At 39.8% G+C, this 19,039-nt stretch overlaps 1 protein-coding gene across 3 annotated transcripts in view; it reads right to left on the reverse strand.

Moving 5' to 3' along the window:
- LOC124605729 (uncharacterized Golgi apparatus membrane protein-like protein CG5021) overlaps positions 1-19,039 on the reverse strand; it is a 71,583-nt gene that overhangs the window by 38,111 nt on the left and 14,433 nt on the right. Inside the window, exons 4-5 of one of the 3 annotated variants that reach the window (XM_047137606.1) lie at positions 15,612-15,691; positions 10,066-10,179 (exon numbers count right to left, since the gene is read on the reverse strand). In XM_047137606.1, coding sequence (XP_046993562.1) covers positions 10,066-10,179; positions 15,612-15,691 — 194 coding nt within the window. Of the gene's footprint in view, positions 1-10,065; positions 10,192-15,611; positions 15,692-19,039 lie in introns of all 3 variants that reach the window. The other 2 variants (XM_047137605.1, XM_047137607.1) reach the window with 2 other exon arrangements.

Here is a 19,039-nt window from a genome sequence, read left to right on the forward strand (position 1 = left end):
AATGAGATTTTCACTCTGCAGCAGAGTGTGCGCTGATATGAAACTTCTTGGCAGATTAAAACTGTGTGACGGACTGAGACTTGATCTCAGGACCTTTGCCTTTCGCGGGCAAGCGCTGTGCCAACTGAGCTACCCAAGCACGAGCCATCCTCACAGCTTTAATTCCGCCAGTACCTCATCTCCTACCTTCCAAACTTCACATATGTTCTTCTTCAAACCTTGCAGAACTAGCACTCCTGGAAGAAAGGATATTGCAGAGACATGGCTTAGCCACAGCCTGGGGGCATGTTTCCAGAATGAGATTTTCACTCTGCAGCGGAGTGTGCACAAATATGAAACCTCCGCAATATCCTTTCTTCCAGGAGTGCTAGTTCTGCAAGGTTCACAGAAGAGCTTCTGTGAAGTTGGGATGGTAGGAGATGAGGTACTAGCGGAAATGAAGCTGTGAGGAGGTTTCGTGAGTCGTGCTTGAGTAGCTCAGTTGGTAGAGCACTTGCCCGCAAAAGGCAAAGGTCCCAAGTTCGAGTCTCGGTCCGGTACACAGTTTTAATCTGCCAGGAAGTTTCATATCCTTTTCATTATTTTCTTACGTTACTTCCTGGATTTTCCATTGTTCAAATTACATCAGGAGCTGTTAATGGAAGTATACTACAAAAAGGTAGAAAAACAGAAGTGGAATCCAAATAGAATTAAAATCAGTACAAATGTTTTATTACAGAGGAAATTTAGACGTAGACTATTGTAAACATTAAAATTTGAAACAACACTGAGTATCTGGTGTTGCCCAGGTAACTTATTTACCCCAATCTTAGACTGATAAAGAATTACTTGTCTATAGTGTAAAACTAACTTAGTTTACTCGTATGTTTTCAATAGTATACAAATTATAACATAGTGAATCCAAAAACTATATATCTGACATTGATCTTTACATTATTTTTGCATGTCACACCCTTCAAAACAACAAAACCTCCTAAGTATTTAATGGTGAGGGGAGGGAGGTGGCCTTATCCAACAGTGTTTGCATTCACAGATGCATACATGCATAAATACACTAAGTGACAAAAGTCATGAGATACCTCCTAATGTCTTGTCGGACCACCTTTACTCTGGTGTAGTGCAGAAATTTTATGTGGCATGGACTCAACAAGTCACTGGAAGTCCCCTGCAGAAATACTGAGCCATCCATAATTGCTAAAGTGTTGCTGGTGCACCATAAACGTTCATTCAGATTCATGTCAGTCGATCTGGGTGGCCACATCATTCATTCAAATTGTCAAAAATGTTCTTCAAACATACCATAAACAATTGTGGCTCGGTGACACTGAGCATTGTCATCCATAAAAATTCTATCATCATTTGACAACAGGAAGTCCATAAATGGCTGCAAATGGTCCCCCAAGTAGCCAAACATACCAATTTCAGTTCAATGACTAGTTTAGTTGGACCAGAGGATCCAGTTCAATCCATGTGAACACTGCTCACACCATTATGAAGCCCCCACTAGTTTGCACTACATTCTCACTGACACCTGGGTCCATGACTATGAGATCTGCACCACACTCAAATCATACCATCAGCTCTTACTTACTGAAATCAAGACTCATCTAACCAGGTAACAATTTTCCAGTCACCTAGGATTCGACCGGTACAGTCATGGTCCAGCAGAAGCACTGCAAGTGATGTCACGTTGTTAGCAAAGGCACTTGCGTCGATTATGTGCTGCCATAGCCCATTAACGCCAAACTTCATTGCACTGTCCTAACGGGTTCATTCTTCGTACATCCCACACTGATTTCTACAGTTATTCCATATACTGCTGCTTATCTGTTAGCACTGTGAATTCTACGCAAATGCTGCTCTCTGTCATTAAGTGCAGAATTTCAACCATTGCGTTGACCGTTGTGAAAGATTATGTCTGAAATAATTGGTATTTGCGGCACACTCTAGACATTGTGGGTCTCAGAATACTAAATTCCCTAATGATTTATGAAATAGGATGTCTCATGAATCTAACTTCAACTACCTTTCCACATTCAAAGTCTGTTAATTCTCATCATGCAGCCATAATCAAGTCAGACACTTCTTCACATGAATCATCTGAGTACAAATAACAGCTCCGTCAATGCTCTGCTCTTTTATACCTTGCATATGCGATACTACCATCATCTGTATATTGTATATGTGCATATCACTATCTCATGACATTTGTCTCCACACACACACACACACACACACACACACACACACACACACACACACACAAACCAACGATCACAGACCCTTAAGACCACTTGTCAATCTTACAATGTTCCCCCATGGATGGTGATCTTGTGCACTTTGGATCCAGTTCTCATACACACGCAGCTGCTGAAGGTCCTTCTGCAGTTCATACTCCCAACTGCTTCCTCTGTCTGTCACTAGCACAAGTTCCATCAGTTCTTTCTATAAGCACAATGTGATGGTTCTTTTTACATATTGTATTTTATATGTTGTGACAAGTTGGAGTTAATATTATTCTACCTGCTTCACAACTGAAAAATTTTTTATGCCATGAACTCAGTTATGGTACTTCTCGCAGTTAGTTTGCCCAACAAGCTGTTTTTATATCAAAAGACACCACCAATACACAATATTCCAGATATACAGCTGCAGTTTACTTTTGTGAAAAGGCACTGCTGAGGAGATTCTCGCAATATCCATTAAACGGAGATCAAATAAACTTACTGAAATCACGTTATATGAATATTGTTCAATAATGGAAAAAACTGACTCTTATTACTGTTGCAAAAGAAGAACTGCTAATCAAGAGAAATCTCTTACATTTACTTTTATGTTTAATTATTTGTCAAAATTAGCAAATATTAAAATATTTATTACGACTCTGGGCCGTTATCATTTAGAACAATGGTGTTGACCTCTGCGCCAATGTTTCCCTATAAAATTTGCATAAATTATTTATGTCATTCATTTCACGAGTATAGGATCTGTGACAGTAAAACATTAGTGACACTTTTAAGTAATACTTGATTATATTTAGACTAAATATTACATGAAACTTACACGTTTCCGTGCATCATCACAAAATGTTTTCTTACACTACCAAGAAACAAAAGGGAAGTGTGTGCAATCTTTTATCAAAAGTAACAGAGATTACAATAACAATCACAGATCATATTAGTTGATTACATAGTCTTTCCAGTTTTCCTGTAATAATATTTATTTCGATATGATGTCAGTTTTGTTAAATTTTTGAAATTCTTCAATATTATTTTTTCACATTATGTGGCGTACCGCCACAACAGCTACAGCCCAGCAAGTGTCTGGCCTCCTGGTAATGTGCCCTGCCAGGCTTATTCTCTGCACTTTCATCTTCTGCACATGTTTAGTTATTTCATCAAGTCATACAGGTCCTGGTTTTTTCAACATCTCCAGATGATCTCTTCACAGATTGGTCCAAAGACCTTTCTCATGATTTTCCATTCAAAGTTGGAAAGGTTGTCTATTTTTTTGCGACACTTAAGATTTCTGTCCTTTATAACACTGGTACTATAACTGGATTATAGGCTTTAAGTATGGTATTAACTGACAGATCTTTTAATGACACTGACTCCTTCAGACTAAAGAGAGTTTTAGACTCATTAACAATACACTGATTAATTTCTTGTGTTAGGTTATTATGTCTCTCGAACCAGGTGCCATGATATTTAAAAATTTCCACTCTTGCTATTTTCCACATTCCAACCTGCAATTGAGCATCATTAGGGGCTTCTCTGATTAGTTCTATCATTTCAGTCTCCTCCTCATTAATCCTCAGTCCAATCTTACAGGCATTCTTTGCTGAGTCCTCTACAGCTTCTGCCATTTGTTCCTGTGACTCCACTATGACTGCAATGTCATCTGCACATCCCAATAACTGTGTTCTTCAATTTATCTTCAACTCTTTGCCCTCTCTTTTCATTCCTGAACTACTTTCTCCAGGACCAGATTAAAAAGCAATGGCAAAATGGCATCATCTTGTCTCTCACACCCATCCTTGTGCTCAATTCCTTGGGTAGTCCCCCTTAGTATTTCTACACCTACATCTACATTTACATCTACATCTACATACATACTCCGCAATCCACTATACAGTGCATGGCAGAGGGTACCTCACACTACAACTAGCATCTTCTCTGCCTGTTCCACTCCCAAACAGAACGAGGGAAAAATGACTGCCTATATGCCTCTGTACGAGCCCTGATCTCTCTTATCTTTGTGGTCTTTCCGCGAAATGTACGTTGGCAGCAGTAAAATTGTACTGCAGTCAGCCGCAAATGCTGGTTCTCTAAATTTCCTCAGTAGCGATTCACGAAAAGAACACCTCCTTTCCTCCAGAGACTCCCACCCGAGTTCCTGAAGAATTTCCGTAACACTCGCGTGATGATCAAACCTACCAGTAACAAATCCAGCAGCCCGCCTCTGAATTGCTTCTATGTGCTCCCTCAATCCGACCTGATAGGGATCCCAAACACTCTATCAGTACTCAAGAATAGGTCATATTAGTGTTTTATAAATGATCTCCTTTACAGATGAACCACATCTTCCCAAAATTCTACCAATGAACCAAAGATGGCTATCAGCCTTCCCCACAACTGCCATTACATGCTTGTTCCACTTCATATCGCTCTGCAATGTTACGCCCAAATATTTAATCGAGGTGACTGTGTCAAGCACTACACTACTGATGGAGTATTCAAACATTACAGGATTCTTTTTCTATTCATCTGCATTAATTTACATTTATCTATATTTAGAGTTAGCTGCCATTCTTTACACCAATCACAAATGCTGTCCAAGTCATCTTGTATCCTCCTACAGTCACTCAACGACGACACCTTCCCGTACACCACAGCATCATCAGCAAACAGCCACACATTGCTGTCCACCCTATCCAAAAGATCATTTATGTAAACAAAAAACAACAGCGGACAGCACTCCAGATGATACCCACACCTTCGATGAACACTCACCATCGAGGACAACGTACTGGGTTCTATTACTTAAGAAGTCTTCGAGCCACTCACATATTTGGGAACCAATCCCATATGCTCGTACCTTAGTTAGGAGTCTGCAGTGGGGCACCGAGTCAAACGCTTTCCGGAAGTCGAGGAATATGGCAACTGGTTTTTGTCTCCATTGTACACACCTGCACTAAATTAATTAACTTCCTTGGTATGCCAGGCTCCTTCAAGATGTTGTTGATACTTTATCTGTGCATACCATCATAAGACTTTGAGAGACCTACAAATGTTACCAGGAACTGATGGTAGAATTCCCAGCACTTCTTCCAGATTTATCTTATGGTGAAGATTTGACCACACTGTTTCAACACCTGCCTGGTTTTCCCCAACAGTATATTCAGCTAAAGGTTTCAGCTTTTTGAGAATTATTAATGATAATGCCTCAATAATTTCTACGAAATCCGTTTACTATTCTTTTTGTGCAATGGAATAATGGTTAACAGACTTCCATTCTTTTGATCTCTCTTCTGTTCTCCATTCTTCACGCTCTTTCATTAGTATTCCACCTCCTGCCTTCAACATCACTGAAGTTCACTTTCTTCTCCTGATGCCTTCTTATACTTCAGTTTAACTCCCCTGTCTAAATCCTGTTGATTTGCTTCCTTTTTCCTCTACACCCTCTGTATTTCTTCCTTCTGGGAAGATATTTTCAGGATCTTTAGTATTCAGCATATTGCTTCCATTTATCCAGAATCCTTCCCTTGTCCATTAGCATAATTCCATCCTGATCATTAATACTTAATGTGTCATTTCTTTTACTGTTCCTCACGTGTTTCAACATTTGAAACATTTCTCTGCTGTGAAATATTGTACTTGTCCTCCATTTCATTAACCATGTACCCCAACATCTCATTTTTGCAGACAGTAAATCATATTGTACGAAGATGGAATAACAACAGTATGGAACTGATAGACTGCTTCTCACCACACAGACGCAGCACTGAGTTGCAGACAGACACAATGAAAAAGAATGCTAAAAATATTTCAGCTTAAGGATGAAGTCCATCTTTAGAAGTAGAAAACTATCACAAATTCACAAAGAAAAACTCTCACATATTTATCCACTGTCTCTAGGAGTTAAGACCTGATTGCAGTCATGTCTGATGTGAGCAGCACTCCACTGGGGCGAGTTGGCAGTACATAAGGCATGTGCAGTACTGAAATTCGAGCAGGGAAGGGGATAGGCAGATGGTTGTGCCAATGAAGTATATGTTGCAGGAAGAGTTCCCATCTACACAAATCAGGAAAGCTGGTGATGGTACAGGCTTTGAAGCAGACATTTAAGTGAAGCACTCCATGTTTGGCAGCATGTTCAGCAACTGTGTGGTCCAGCTGCCTCTTGGTCACTGTTTGGCAATGGCCATTCATGCCCACATACAATGCGGCACAGTGGTTGCAACTATGTTGGCAGATCATTTGGCTATTTTCACAGGTGGCCCTGTCACTGATGGAGTAGGAGATGCCAATGACACGAATGAAGTAGGTGGTAGTGAGATGACGTATGAGAGGTCTCACATCTAGGTCTATTGGAGGGATATAAGTCATGAGGCCCAAGGTTGGGAACAGGGGTAGAGTAGGGATGGACAACAATATTCCACAGGTTGGGGTGGTGATGGAATACCACTTTGAGAGGGATGGTGATGATGTTTACCATTCTGGACATGGTGAGAGAGAATCACGGCTGGTTTAGCGTCCAAGTGACACGATCTGCCACTTGACAGGCCAGGCTGGGAGGGGCACCTAAGTCCAGCACAGCCACCCAATGCTGCACCCAATAACCTTATCCTGTAGCCGCCACATAACTGCATGCTCCCATCGACAGCACTAGCTTCTTTTCCCATTCCTAACCTGCATTCCCTCCCCCTCTATCAACCCCCACCTCTTAATTACCCCCATTACCCACCCCAGCTAAGACTGCTGTTCATGTCAGGCACTGCACTGGGGCCTTCACTCCCAGAGATAGTGGCCATGTGCATACGAGTTGCTCTTATGTGAACGTATGAATTTTCTACTTCTGGCGGACTTTATCCAATTGGTGAATTATTTCTAGCATTCTTTTTTGTTATGCCTGCCCACAACTCAACACCTCCTCTACATGGTGAGCAGTAATTTGTAATTTCTATATTGCTGATGTACCTACAGATTTAAAAAAAAAAAAAATTACGCCAGGTATTCCAGAATTATGCTTACATGTCACAGCTTTCTCACTCTATTCCAACAAGCTGGGATGCTAAGTTTGTAATACCCAGTGGCAACTGTCTCCTGGTACTAAATTACCTGTTTACCAAGTTTATTTGGAATTGCTCCATGTTCTGTGCATTTCTTATTCAGTGAGTGAAGAGAAACTAACAGTTACACAGCTAACTATTTTTGTTTCTACTTTTAAATCTGTGTCAGTAGCACTTCGAATTTCACCTCCTGAAGATAAGTACTGGTCCCCCCCCCAAACATACACAAATAACAAGTTGGCTTTAGAAGAAGATGAACTACAAAGCACCTCTTACAAATCTTGAACGGTATTACAAAGAGGAGCAATAAGTGTATTATTTTATCTGGAATTAATACATTTTGAGAAAGCTTATGACTGTTTCAGCAGAATCTGCACCAAAAACCACTGAGAAACATGGTATTAATCCCACCTATTATAGTACATTAATGTGACAGCTTCCATTTGTCTTCCTACGGACATAAATGAGGACTCAAGTCAAGAAGACTATCCTCAGCAGCACAGGAGGAAGATTTCAAATCACAAAACTGGGAAAAAGAAGAAATACTTGTCAATGAATGAACATAAACCATCTTGTTTGATCTTCTGTTTGATAATCCTATGGTACTGTTCATTTCTAGTGTAGATGAACTTCAATGAATAAAGAAAGAAATTAATAGATCAAGTTTGAAACTAGGCTTGACAATCAACTATGATAAGACTAGAATGACTTAACCAATATAGTGAAATGAAGATATTTCAAATTAACAATGAAGTTTATAAGTTTTTCTATTTAGGGTAGCTGAAAACAACAGCTCCGTGGACAGTGAAACTGCCTTTGGTAAATTGTATTCTTCAAAATGAACAAAGCTTCTGATGTGCTGAAACACAAAGTGAGCAATAGAGGCATACATGATGAAAATAACCACATGAGACCAGAAAACATACTTGCAGCACATGGAAGAGACTGGACTTAAAAATATAATACAATGAAAATAAAATTGATTTCAGCAAAAGTTGTAACCAGCAAGATAGATGGTACATGTACAGAAGACATTCTTGCTGGATTCCATGAAATAAATAAATACCATGAAAGCAACAAAATGTAAGATGAATAGACAGTATTACAAAGCATGCAGAAGTAACATAGATGTGTATATCTTGAAGACCATAATGCACATCTTGCTATAACAATGTGTATGGAAAGGAAAGTCATGTAACATTTTAGCAACCAAGCCCAACCATAACTTGGGCCTTGACACTGAGTCCTAGGGAATGCATCAATATGTATCTTGGACCACGATTTTCATGTTGCGTGAGCCACCTATTGCTCAAAAACAGGACTGGTTTCAGATGGGAATTATGTATGGACATCTTGCTATCTGCCATTGTCAGATGCTGATTTCCATTGTCAATTTCTAGAATTACTTTAAAATAAGCAGTAGTGAACTTAAGAGCCTCTGTTGCAACTGATAGAGCCATTTTGTGCTTGCATGTGCTTGCATTGTTGCCCATTCCAAGTGTACCTGTTAGGTTTTGCAGTTGTAAATCTGCTATGTTTGATAAGTGAGCAAGAATTTTCAGAAGCTCAAGATGAAGGATTAATGATTCTGCATCGGAGGGAACAATATGAGAGTGAGAACAATCTCAAGAAGATCTATATTCAGGTAAGATGCCATCTGCTACAATTTTTCATCACTAATATTGCTGTCTTAATCTCGTCCTTTTTACAGGTGAATTTTATGATAATGCAGATCCAATACAGGTTTCCAAGCTTTGTTCGCATAAAGACTAGACAATTTATTGGCAAAACAAGCAGCAAAGAAACAAGGTGGTATTGCCCTGATTGCAACATACCTCTCTGTATCCCAGAATGCTACAGACTTTTCCATATAAAATCCAATTAAAAATGAATTTTTTTAGAGGATGATTATACTTTCATCATTATTGTAAAACATGTAAACTATTAAAGAAGTGAAACAAATATGAAATATAAACACACTGACTCTTATCCATTTTTTTTAAAATGTACCAAACACAAATGTGAAACTTCCTGGCAGATTAAAACTGTGTACCCGACCGAGACTCGAACTCGGGACCTTTGCCTCTCGCGGGCAAGTGCTCTACCATCTGAGCTACCAAAGCACGACTCACGCCCGGTACTCACAGCTTTACTTCTGCCAGTATCTCGCTTCGGTAGCTCAGATGGTAGAGCACTTGCCCGCGAAAGGCAAAGGTCCCGAGTTCGAGTCTCGGTTGGGCACACAGTTTTAATCTGCCAGGAAGTTTCATATCAGCGCACACTCCGCTGAAGAGTGAAAATCTCATTCTGGAAACACAAATGTGTCGGTAACATTTTAAATAATGGCAAAAATATCTGATCTTTTGGGAACAAAATTTTTCTATGTACCTGGACCTCAGGGAGTTAAAAGAGAGGACACAACTAAGCAACAGAAAATTTGAAAACTAAAACAATATTATATTGTTTTTCCACTGTTATGAGATGCATTTTCTGCTGAGGGGAAAAGGGAAAATCTTAACCGCAAATCAAGTTTCAGACCCTCTCCTAGTGAGTATTTGCATCACAGCAACATAATTTGTTCATGTCCTTCAATCATGTTAGTAGCATGTTATGTTAACATTTGGCAAAAATAACAAAACTGGTCATTAGAACTTATACAGCTCAGCACTAGAGAAAAAAAAATTACTGCTTGTTTTCCAATATGGATAGAGGATATGATACATCAGAAGATAAGAATGGAATAAATTAACTTTTAAAAGTAGTAGTTAACATACCAACCACTTAAAGGAAAAGCCAAACAACGCAACCAGGAACAAGATGCTCCACAACAGCGGACACAGAATTAAGGCCAGCCAAAATATCTGTGCTTCTGTTGCATTAACTTTATTCTGCAGATTCCCCTGGGAAAAGGGTTCACATGTAAATTTCAATCCACAATACCTGGATTATATTCACATTATAACATGTACATGATATCTTTTTCACTTCTATAATGCTAACTGTAATGGCATTATATACAATGTCACTTTAAAACTACCTTACTGAGAGGTTCTTATGGTATCAACAGAGATTGATAGAGGTAGGCTGATAAGAGACTGAAAGTATCTGGTTAATCCGTATGCTTACTTTTAAGATATTACAAGAAAGCAAACAAATGCACTGAAACAGAGATTCTTTGTCCAAGCATAATTCTGCTGCAAGGTTTATTTCTTCACAATATTAGGCTCTATGTGATTCTTGAACAGTCTTAATTTACAATCTTGAAAGAATTAATTTGCAGTATTGGAAACAAGTGAAGACGGGTTACTCATTACTGGTCTAGTTTTGAGAGACGTAACTGGCCATAGTGGTTCATACCACTCACAAAATCATTGTAACTATGTCCATCCAAGAGATATCGCACAGAAAATTGAAAACCTGCATTCACTGTACTTCAAGTGCTCATGAACTGTATGAGGAACACTGAATTGGTGGGAAAGAATAGAACTAAACTAGAGGAAAAACCCAAAGTACAACAGCAAACTTTTGCAACAAGGTATATAACTGTATCGATAGCTTTGAGGGGCAAAATCAATGGATCATCAGTCCTTTCACTCTGGCTGTACCAAACCAATAAAATTCTTCTAAAAGGAACAACATGGTCAGTAAAATTAACTTTCAGTATACTCACCTGGAAAAAAAGTAGACAAAGGGAAGTATAAAAGCAGCTATAAAAGAAGCAACAGCTGAAGGGCCATGGTAGAACATTGGTAATACAGTCAGCTCAATAAAATGATATGAGGAAGTGAGGCTACATCTTTGAATTAAAACAATGAGGAAGATATAAGCATAACTGAATTAAAAGGTTACAGTGTCAGGCCAATCCACTATACAAGGGCAGCCTAATGTTGAAAATGTGGTGAGAGACAGCTAACAACCAGACCTGGTGCCCTGAAAGACAATATTATATGAACTTATGGTAAGATTATAGAAGCAGAGGTCTTAGTTAATTAACTGTCAGAACTGTATAATTTGCCTCAGCCTAATCACACTTGTTGGAATTCTCAGTCTAGGATTACTTCCATTCTGACAATGCTTAACTATCTTTCGGGTTTCTCTAACAGGGCAGCAATAGTCAATGCCTCAACAGGGTTGAAAAGAGCTAATTCCATTTGCTGTCAGGCCCCTTCACCTGGTATGTAGACTCCAATTTCTCCTCTGCTAGTTTATATCTGAAGGCATTAACATTAGAGTTCATTTCTGCAGAGCAACCTTTGATATTTTTGGTACTGCTGAATTTATCTATTGCCTGACAAAAGTGGACACAGTAATGAAAATCTAGGCTACTATAAGTTACATTATCTACAATATTACTGCTGATTATAGCATAATCTTTACTGGTGCAGCATGTGTGTGTTAGTCTGGTATCTTACTATATTTACAAGATTATATGACCTTAATACATCAGTGAGCTTCAAATTTGCTATACTATCACAATTTGCAACTTTGTTGAAGGCATCACATTTACAATGAAGTGGCAAAAATCATGGGACACCACCTAATATCGTGTAAGAGCTACTTTCACTAAGTGTAGTGCAGCATTTCGACATGGCATGGACTCCACAAATTGTTGGAATACCCCCGCAAAATTCGTGAGCTGTCCTGCCTCTACAGTCATCCATAACTGCGAAAGTGTTGCTGGTGGAGGATTTTGTGCATGAACTGACCTCTCAATTATGTCAAATGTCGTGTGATCTGGGTAGCCAAACCATTCGCTGGAATTGTCCAGAATATTCTTGAATCCAATCGTGAACATCTGTGGACCAGTGACATGGCACATTGCCATGCACAAAAATTCCATCATTTTTTGGGAACTTGAAGTCCATGAATGGCTGCAGATGGTCTCCAAGTAGCTGAACATAACCATTTCCAGTCAATGATCGGTTCAGTTGGCCCAGAGGCCCAAGTCCATTCCATGTAAACACAGCCCACCACCATTATGAAGCCACCACCAGCTTGCACAGTGTGTTGTTAACAACTTTGGTCCATGGCCTCATGGTGTCTGTTCCACACACTAACCCTACTATCAGCTCTTACCAAACTGAAATGTAGATTCATCTGAAAAGTCCACGATTTTGCAATGTCTGCAGTCCAAACAATATGGTCATGAGCCCGGGAGAGGTGCTACAGGCAATGTTGTGCTGTTAGCAAAGGCACTTGCATCAACTGTCTGTTGCCATAGCCCATTAATGCCAAATTTCAACACACTGTCCTAATGGATATGTTCGTCATACATCCCACATTCATCTCTGTGGTTCTTTCACGCAGTGTTACTTGTGTGTTAGCACTGACAACTCGGCACAAACGCCACTTCTCTCTGTCATTAAGTGAAGGGTGTCTGCCACTGCACTGTCAGAGGTGAGAGGTAATGCCTAAAACTTGCTATTCTCAGCACACATTTGACACTGTGGATATCGGAATACTGGATTCCAGAACAATTTGCGAAATGGAATGTCACATCTGTCTAGCTCCAACTACCATTCTGGTTCAAAGTCTATCAATTCCTGCCAAGTGGCCGTAATCATGTTGGAAACCTCTTCATATGAATTACCTTAATACAAACGACAGCTTCACCAATGGGTTGCCCTTTTATGCCTTCTGTACATGACACTACTGCCATCTGTATATGTGCATATAGCTACTCCATGACTTTTGCCACCTCAGTGTATTTGCTAACAAGTAACTTTCTAAGGTATAATATACTATCAAGTCTTTCATGAGAACATGCATGAATAATGTGAGCATATCAAAGCTGACCACAATATACTTCTTTCAAGATGTTGGTTGGTTGGTTGGTTTGGGGAAGGAGACCAGACAGCGTGGTCATCGGTCTCATCGGATTAGGGAAGGATTGGGAAGGAAGTCGGCCGTGCCCTTTCAGAGGAATCATCCCGGCATTTGCCTGGAGTGATTTAGGGAAATCACGGAAAACCTAAATCAGGATGGCCGGACGCGGGATTGAACCGTCGTCCTCCCGAATGCGATTTCAAGATGTAGACGCTTAATTTAGATGATGACATTGGCAGTATGTTATGTGCACAGTGGCCATCATGTAGAGTAAGTACACTGTTAAGATATTTTGTCACTCTAAATTGGCTATCACGTGGAGTTAATACTGGGTCATAGAATCATCACCATAATCATCTTGTGTGTTTTTGGCTGGCCATAAAACATAGTCAGTCTAGGTTCTTGAGGAAGATAATTCTTAACATTTTCTCATAGTGACAGTTACAGGAGTAGCTCCAATGTCTTCTGCATTATTCTTGAGATATGGTCAAGGGTAAATTTTTGGCTGGTGTCTTCCTCCAGCTTCAACTTCGCTTAATAGTCAGCTTGTTACAAAATTCCAGTGCATTGCCTTTGTCAGTTGGCAGGACACTGAAAGGACCACTGCTGAATGTGTGTAGGCTTTAATCTATGGCTTTGTCAAGTTAGGAGACAGTGGTTTGGATTTTGAAAAGATTCACACCTTGATTCACAGCAAATTTCATCAGCAGTCTCAATGGACATCTTGCAGGCTGCTTGTTCTATGCCATTTATTTTGCAGGAAAGGATGCTCCATGGTGATGGCATTTTGTTAAGTACATTCTTAAGTGCAAGATAAAACCAGCATCGATTTGATTTATCATCATGTCAATAATGTTGCATTTCGAAGATTTACGTAGGTGGTTGTGAATGTCAATTGAACTTCCCCTTTTATTTACCTGTGGACCTATTTTGTGATGATATTTCTTGTTTTATTGTGACCATGTCACTCCAGTCTCAGTCTAAGGCAAAAGTTAATGTCAGTTGTAGATGGACAGTGAAGAGCTTATTGCCATCACCATCCAGCTGTTTCCTTTCGTAATGTGTCCTTTCTAGTAGAAGGGGCAGTTGGCACAGTGCAACATTCTTCTGATCGTAGCAGTGTTGATATGATGGCTTAGCATGCCAAATCGTAGAACTGTTTTCTCATCACAGTACCACAGATGTAAGGCAGGAAAAATTTCCCAGTTTGCCTTCTTAATAAGGTTTCTATATTTCCTTCCCTTAGAAGTACATGGTGATGTGACATTGTGGTGAAATGACTGAATAAAATCTTGTCAGTCTTCCAGCTGCATCAAGTGATGAAACTCCCACGAGCTTTCAGTGAAGTGCTACAATGTGACTGCACACAGTATTAAATTCTGCTGACCATGTATAAAACAGAACTTCACCGGTTTGAGAATGAGGTACCACACTTCCTTATCCAGCAAAATTGGCTGCAGGTGAGTGTGCTTTGGGAAATGGACATAGAATTGCATTCAATAACACATCTAACATCACAAGGATTAACAGCTTCTGGGATAGCATAATAAAATACACTGTAGAGATCAAAATACCTAATAACATTTTCAATGAAGACAGTGGCTTGCAGTTTAGTACTGAGTGGAAACCAGCCATCAAATGTTAGTGCAGCCACAGTAAACAGAGGATGAAACCAACTTCTTACATGACAATGGACTGAGAATTAGTGATGCCACAGGTGATACCACGGCTATATAATGATGGAGAGAGCATTCACACAGAAGTCAGTTTCCACTCAAGGACCGAAGTTCTCTCAGCTGAATGTTTATGGATGTATAAGCAATTGACACTGCTGGAAGCCTGATAAGTTTATTCTTTTCTGAGGCTTGTATGTTAATTTGTACATACATTAGTATTTATTACTTGTTAATTTTATACCAAAGGCTCTTGGATTGAAGATGTTGCCAAGACACAGCTGGGACGAAGTGAATTGTGTTGAAACAACCTGATGACACAGCTATGGAACTCAATCAAGATCTTTTGTTCTATGTTCATTGTCTGGATACAACAGTCATCACATACGAGTTTTAAAATCAAATTAGCACTGAGGACCAACTGTGAAGGGCCTTTATCTTCTGAAGAACTAAATCAATGAAATAATGTTTCTCTGGTTTTGGAACTGCTGACTGATCGATAATTAATGAATTATCAATAGTTGCTGGGAGCAGCAAAATGAAGAAAGAATAGGAATAGCAGTGCATTAAACAAAAATTTTAAAACTCTTAAAATGTAAAAGTAATCTGTAACATTTGGAAAGGTAATCAAACAACTTTCAAGTTCTATCACATAAAATTAACAAATCAAGTTAGTTCCTAATTCTACACAGTGTTATGGTAAACAAAGGTTAAAAATAGCATTTTTTTTCCCATAGTGTCAAGCCAATGAAAATGTATCCTAAGTATTTTAAGAAGTTTGTAACGATGTATAACTAAGAGTGCTAATATTTGTAACACACCTTTCTCGCTTCAAAAACCCAGTGGGACTTCCCATCATCATCAACATAATTCCACCACCGAAGACCAACCATAAGTCTTCCTGTCAATGGAAAGCACATTGTTATACACACATGTAACACACTAAAGTATTGCATATTTTGTGGTACTTCTGTATGAATGATATAATGGATAGAAAACTTAATACAAAATTCAATGATTCTTTTCATCAGCTTTTACTTCTTTCTGTTAAGTAAAATATACACATAAAAAAAAGTTTTGTATCACCCTGTACCCAGAACTCCTGGCGATAGACATTGACTGTGGACATTGTATCACAGACACAGTCCCTCTGACTGTTCAGAGATGCCACTAAACCCATCCAAAGATATAAATAATCATGAGCAGAGCCTAGTAGACTGAAGGGGTCCAACTGCCGATCAGTTCCAGGCATTCCACCAGGAAGGAGGTACATGGCTCATGTTGTCTGTTGTTCAACCATGCTTAGATGGTCAATACCGCAGTTTGATCGCATCCACATTGTTACTTTGTGTCAGGAAGAGCTGTCAACAAGGGAAGTGTCCAGGCGTCTTGGAGTGAACCAAATCGATGTTGTTCGGATGTGGAGGAGGTACAGAGAGACAAGAACTGTTGATGACACGCCTTGCTCAGGCCGCCTAAGAGCTACTACTGCAGTGGATGATCATTACCTACGGATTATGGCTCGGAGGAACTCTGACAACAATGGCATCATGTGGAATACTGCTTTTCGTGCAGCCACAGGATGTCATGTTATGACTCAAACTGTGGCAATAGGCTGCACGATAAGCAACTTCACTCCCGACGTCCACAGTGAGGTCCATCTTTGCAACGACACCATGCAGTTCGGTACAGATGGGCCCAACAACATGCCGAATGGACCACTCAGGATTGGCATCACGTTCCCTTCACCGATGAGTGTCGCATATGCCTTCAATCAGACAATTGTTGGAGACATGTTTGGAGGCAAGCCGGTCAGAAAGGTGGAGGTTCCCTGCTGTTTTGGGGTGGCATTATGTGGGGCCAACATATGCCACTGGTGGTCATGGAAGGCACCATGATGGCAGTACAATACATGAATGCCATCCTCCGACCAATAGTGCAACCATGTCAGTAGCATATTGGCGAGGCACTCTTCCCATTGTGCACATCTTGTGAATGACTTCTTTCACAATAACAACATCGTTAAACTAGAGTGGCCAGCATGTTCTCCAGATATGAACCCTATCGGACCTGCCTGGGATAGACTGAAAAGGGCTGTTTATGGACGACGTGACTCAACAACCACTCTGAGGGATCTACGCTGCATCACCGTTGAGGAGTGGGACAATCTGGACCACCAGTGCTTTGATGAACTTGTGGATAGTATGCCATGATGAATACAGGCATGCATCAATGCAAGAGGACGTGCTGCTGGATATTACAGATACCGGTGTGCACAGCAATCTGGTCCACCACCTCTGAAGATCTCACTGTGTGGAGGTACAACATGCAATGTGTGGTTTCCATGAGCAATAAAACGGGCAGAAATGATGTTCATGTTGATCTCTATTCCAATTTTTTGTACAGGTTCTGGAACCCTCGAAACTGAGGTGATGCAAAACTTTTTTTGATGTGTTTAGATACATAAGTGCACAATCATTCAGAACAGAGCTGGATGGATCAACCATTGTGAGATACCAAAATCACAATGAAGGTGGTGTTCAAACAACATTGAACATCTGAAGATAAACCTGTCTCCTTTTGAATAAGGTATTTATATTGGTTTTTATCTATGCAGTGAAAACAGCTGCATTACTACAGCCCATTGGATACCTGTATTACAAAATGACAAGAGAGGAAAACGTGAGGTAAAGTAAATGTTGGCTGGATGTGAAAAGTTAACACATGGCCTCACCTTGCTTATTTCCACCAGTTCCGTAACACTGCAGGCAGTACTGTTATAGTGTTCCGATATATGCACTCAGCACCAAGTTCACGAGCCCAGTTATTCACGTATTTTACAACAAATGTGGTTAAAATATTTAAAACTATATACTAAGCAGAATAATTCCCAATTACAGTTTTATCCGCTACATCCCAATACCTCCAACATTCACATTCATGAAGGAGCAAACAATATATAAAATTAACTCTATAGCATTTTATATATTCTTATTAAAACACATGCAAAAATGTATTTATTGAAATTCATCAAGTAATGTGAGTGGCTGATCACCAAGAGAGAGAGAGAGAGAGAAAAAAAAAAAAAACGGATGAATTAGCCTCCCCTTAAATCTTTTAAAATCTTCTACTTATTCACTTACATAGAAGGGGCAATGAAATAAAAACTGAACACCTGCCACACAGGACCGTGAGACGTTTCTATTCAAAAGTACTCACAGCATGCCTTACAACATATACCCCACTTTGAAACAAAATGATCAATTCCTTTTTCATAGAACATGTTCAGCCCTTGACAGGTCCACAATTGCTCCCACTCTTGCATATCCTCATCTGACAAACTGACACCCACATATGCCTTTCTTTAGGTCGCCAAAAAATTTTAAATCACACAGTAAAAGATTCAAACTGTACAGAGGATGTCACAGTGTTTCCCAACCAAATCACTGAAATGTAGCCTTCGACCAATTGATAGTGTGAAGGTGGATATTATTGGGTAACAGGATGATGATGTCTGACAGCATTCCTGGGCCCTTTGGCTTTATAGTGCATGGCAGTTTCTGCCAAGTACCTTCAAAGCACTATGCTTTCATTGTCTGTGCTCGAGGAACTTGACAAGCAGACAGACCCTACAGTTGAAGGAGGAGGTAATTATGACCTTACCGGAACTTGTCTGAACAGCTGTGGCATTTTTGATGGGGAAGATCTGAGCTATTCCCAGTGTTAGGTCTGCCATTTAAACTCAGGCTGTCTGAACACTGTCAGATGGAATCATCCTCCTATTGCATGATAATGCTCACCCCCACACAGTCAACTGGATAACATTATGCTTCAGCGATTTTATTGGGAAATATTGCAACATCCTCTGTCCAGCCCAGACCTTTCAACTGTGTGATTATAACATCTTTGGTGGCCTGAAGAAAGACATGCATGGACATCAGTTTCAGTCAGACGAAGTGCAAGAATGGGTGTTGTTGTGGATCTGTCAGTGACTGACCACATTCTACAGAACAAGGAATGACTGAATCATCTCCAAGTGGGATAGATGTCTTAACACATGTGACGATTACTTCTGAACGGAATCATTCCATGGTCCCATTGTGGCAGGTGTTCCATTTTCACCTGATTGCCCCTCAAAGGGAGAAAGACCCATCAAAAAAATTTATGACACATATCAAATTGAGATGGAACACAATTAATTTTGGGAAAATGTGCATCAAAGGCGAAATGTGTGTGAAGGCAGTTGAAG

Source organism: Schistocerca americana, chromosome 3 (assembly GCF_021461395.2).
Source record: "Schistocerca americana isolate TAMUIC-IGC-003095 chromosome 3, iqSchAmer2.1, whole genome shotgun sequence".
In the NCBI taxonomy this organism is placed as follows: Eukaryota; Metazoa; Arthropoda; class Insecta; order Orthoptera; family Acrididae; genus Schistocerca; species Schistocerca americana.